At 32.9% G+C, this 1,866-nt stretch overlaps 1 protein-coding gene across 1 annotated transcript; it reads left to right on the forward strand.

The window, feature by feature from the left end:
• The first annotated feature begins 552 nt into the window (after window positions 1-552).
• On the forward strand, window positions 553-1,612 carry LOC114407339 (monothiol glutaredoxin-S6-like). The gene has a single exon (XM_028370405.1). The coding sequence runs from the start codon at window positions 904-906 to the stop codon at window positions 1,219-1,221; it is 318 nt and encodes a 105-aa protein (XP_028226206.1). The 5' UTR covers window positions 553-903; the 3' UTR covers window positions 1,222-1,612.
• The last annotated feature ends 254 nt before the right edge of the window (window positions 1,613-1,866 follow it).

A 1,866-nucleotide genomic window follows, 5' to 3' on the forward strand; every position in this document is an offset into this window, starting at 1 on the left:
TTTTTAATGAAAAGTTTTCATAAGTTAGAAGTTAATTTAAACTAGGCATTTATACTTCTTCGCTAACATAAACATGATAGTTGAAATTGGGTGAACCAGAACGAAGTAAAAAGGAATAGAATAAAATAAAGTTGTCATTTTTTCATTGTTTAAACTAATATATCAAACGACGGAGGATAATATTTTGTGTACACTTATATGATAATATATGTCAAAGATAACAGGAAAAATATAAATATGATAGATAATATAATATGATAATAAAAGAAAATAGAAAGAAAAAAGGAGCATTAAATAAGTGTTAAGAGAAAAGAACTGAGTTTGAATTTCTTGATATCACTTTTTTTATTTGGTGAAAAATCCTTTCTAAAAAGATTTTTTAGTGCCTATAGAAGCTAGTTAAATAGCTTTATTTGAATAGTTTTGTTTGTAGTTAAATTTTTAGGTGAACTTCAACTGGCAATTCTAGTATGTCATAGGCACGTGCGTGCGTGCGTGTTAGGATATGTTTCAAACCCAAGCTAGAAAAGAAAAAGAGGAGTATTCATCAATCATCACTTGATACATAATATGATTCCAGTCCATTATTTTTCATCAACTGAAATGGAACTCACTTCTACTGCACTAACCGCGAAGGTTTTGGGAATCCATCGATGATGAGGCACACAACTTTAATGTTTATATTCTTTTATCAGATAGATGTTTATTCTTCTCTATGTGGAACTACCCAATCCCATCTCCCAGAATAACAAGCCATCTGAAACCGGTATAAATAGACCTCCACTTGATCTCAAGTTCCACGTAGCAAATCAAACCAAATTCCTCATTTCACTTAAACCATATATAGTTCCCAGCAAACTCTAGTAATTAATTAACCCTCCAACTCCCAATTATAGCATAGCAATGGATGTGGTAACATCATTGACTGCTGATAAGCCAGTGGTGATCTTCAGCAAGAGCACATGTTTCATGAGCCACACCGTGAAGGCTCTCATATGCAGCTTTGGTGCCAGCCCTTCGGTTATTGAGCTTGACAAAATGCAAAGTGGTCACCAAGTAGAGAGAGCACTTATTCAACTAGGTTGCAAACCAAGTGTGCCTGCAGTGTTCATAGGACAACAATTCATAGGTGGTGCTGATGAAGTCATCAAACTCAACGTTCAAAACAAGCTTGCCCAATTGCTTCTTGGTGCTAAAGCTATATTTATCTGGAGTAGGTAGCTATGCCAAGTTCCAAACTCATCATCCTCATGTGATCAAATAAGAGGTTCTTATTTTCTCAAAGCTGTGTGAGGCGGTTTAGTATAGAGCTTCTTCTAGTTCTAGTCATGTTCCTTGTTGTATTCTCCATTTTTCTTTGTCTTTTTTGTTTTTGTGGAGCAGAATATCACTCTTTCTTTTGTATATTGCAAACCAAGCTTTAACCATATATGATCATGGTCATGTCATGTAATGTAATCACCTATTAATAATCCATTTTTGAGTCCTGTGGACAGACGTTTCTCAAGTGAGGTTAGTAAACCAAAATTTTAGGTGAACTATATCAATTTCAGGGATGCTATTTCTATGCAAGAGATGTATAATCAATAATATGCAAATAGTATTAATGGAATAATAATACATGAACACTTATTTATTATAAACAAGCATTTCACAGTCCTTATTTCTCTCTACCTTTATTTTTTACTATATTATATTATCTCTCATATTTATATTTCTCTGTTTTCTTTCTCAAAATGTCTAATAGCATCAGCTGTTCATACATCATTATTTAAAACTACTCAAAGAAACTCTAACATTGACGACATCAATCACAAGCTTTAACATTATTATATTGACCAAGGTTGTAAAACTTTACAGTTGTTG

The sequence above is a fragment of the Glycine soja genome, chromosome 3, assembly GCF_004193775.1.
Source record: "Glycine soja cultivar W05 chromosome 3, ASM419377v2, whole genome shotgun sequence".
NCBI lineage: Eukaryota > Viridiplantae > Streptophyta > Magnoliopsida > Fabales > Fabaceae > Glycine > Glycine soja.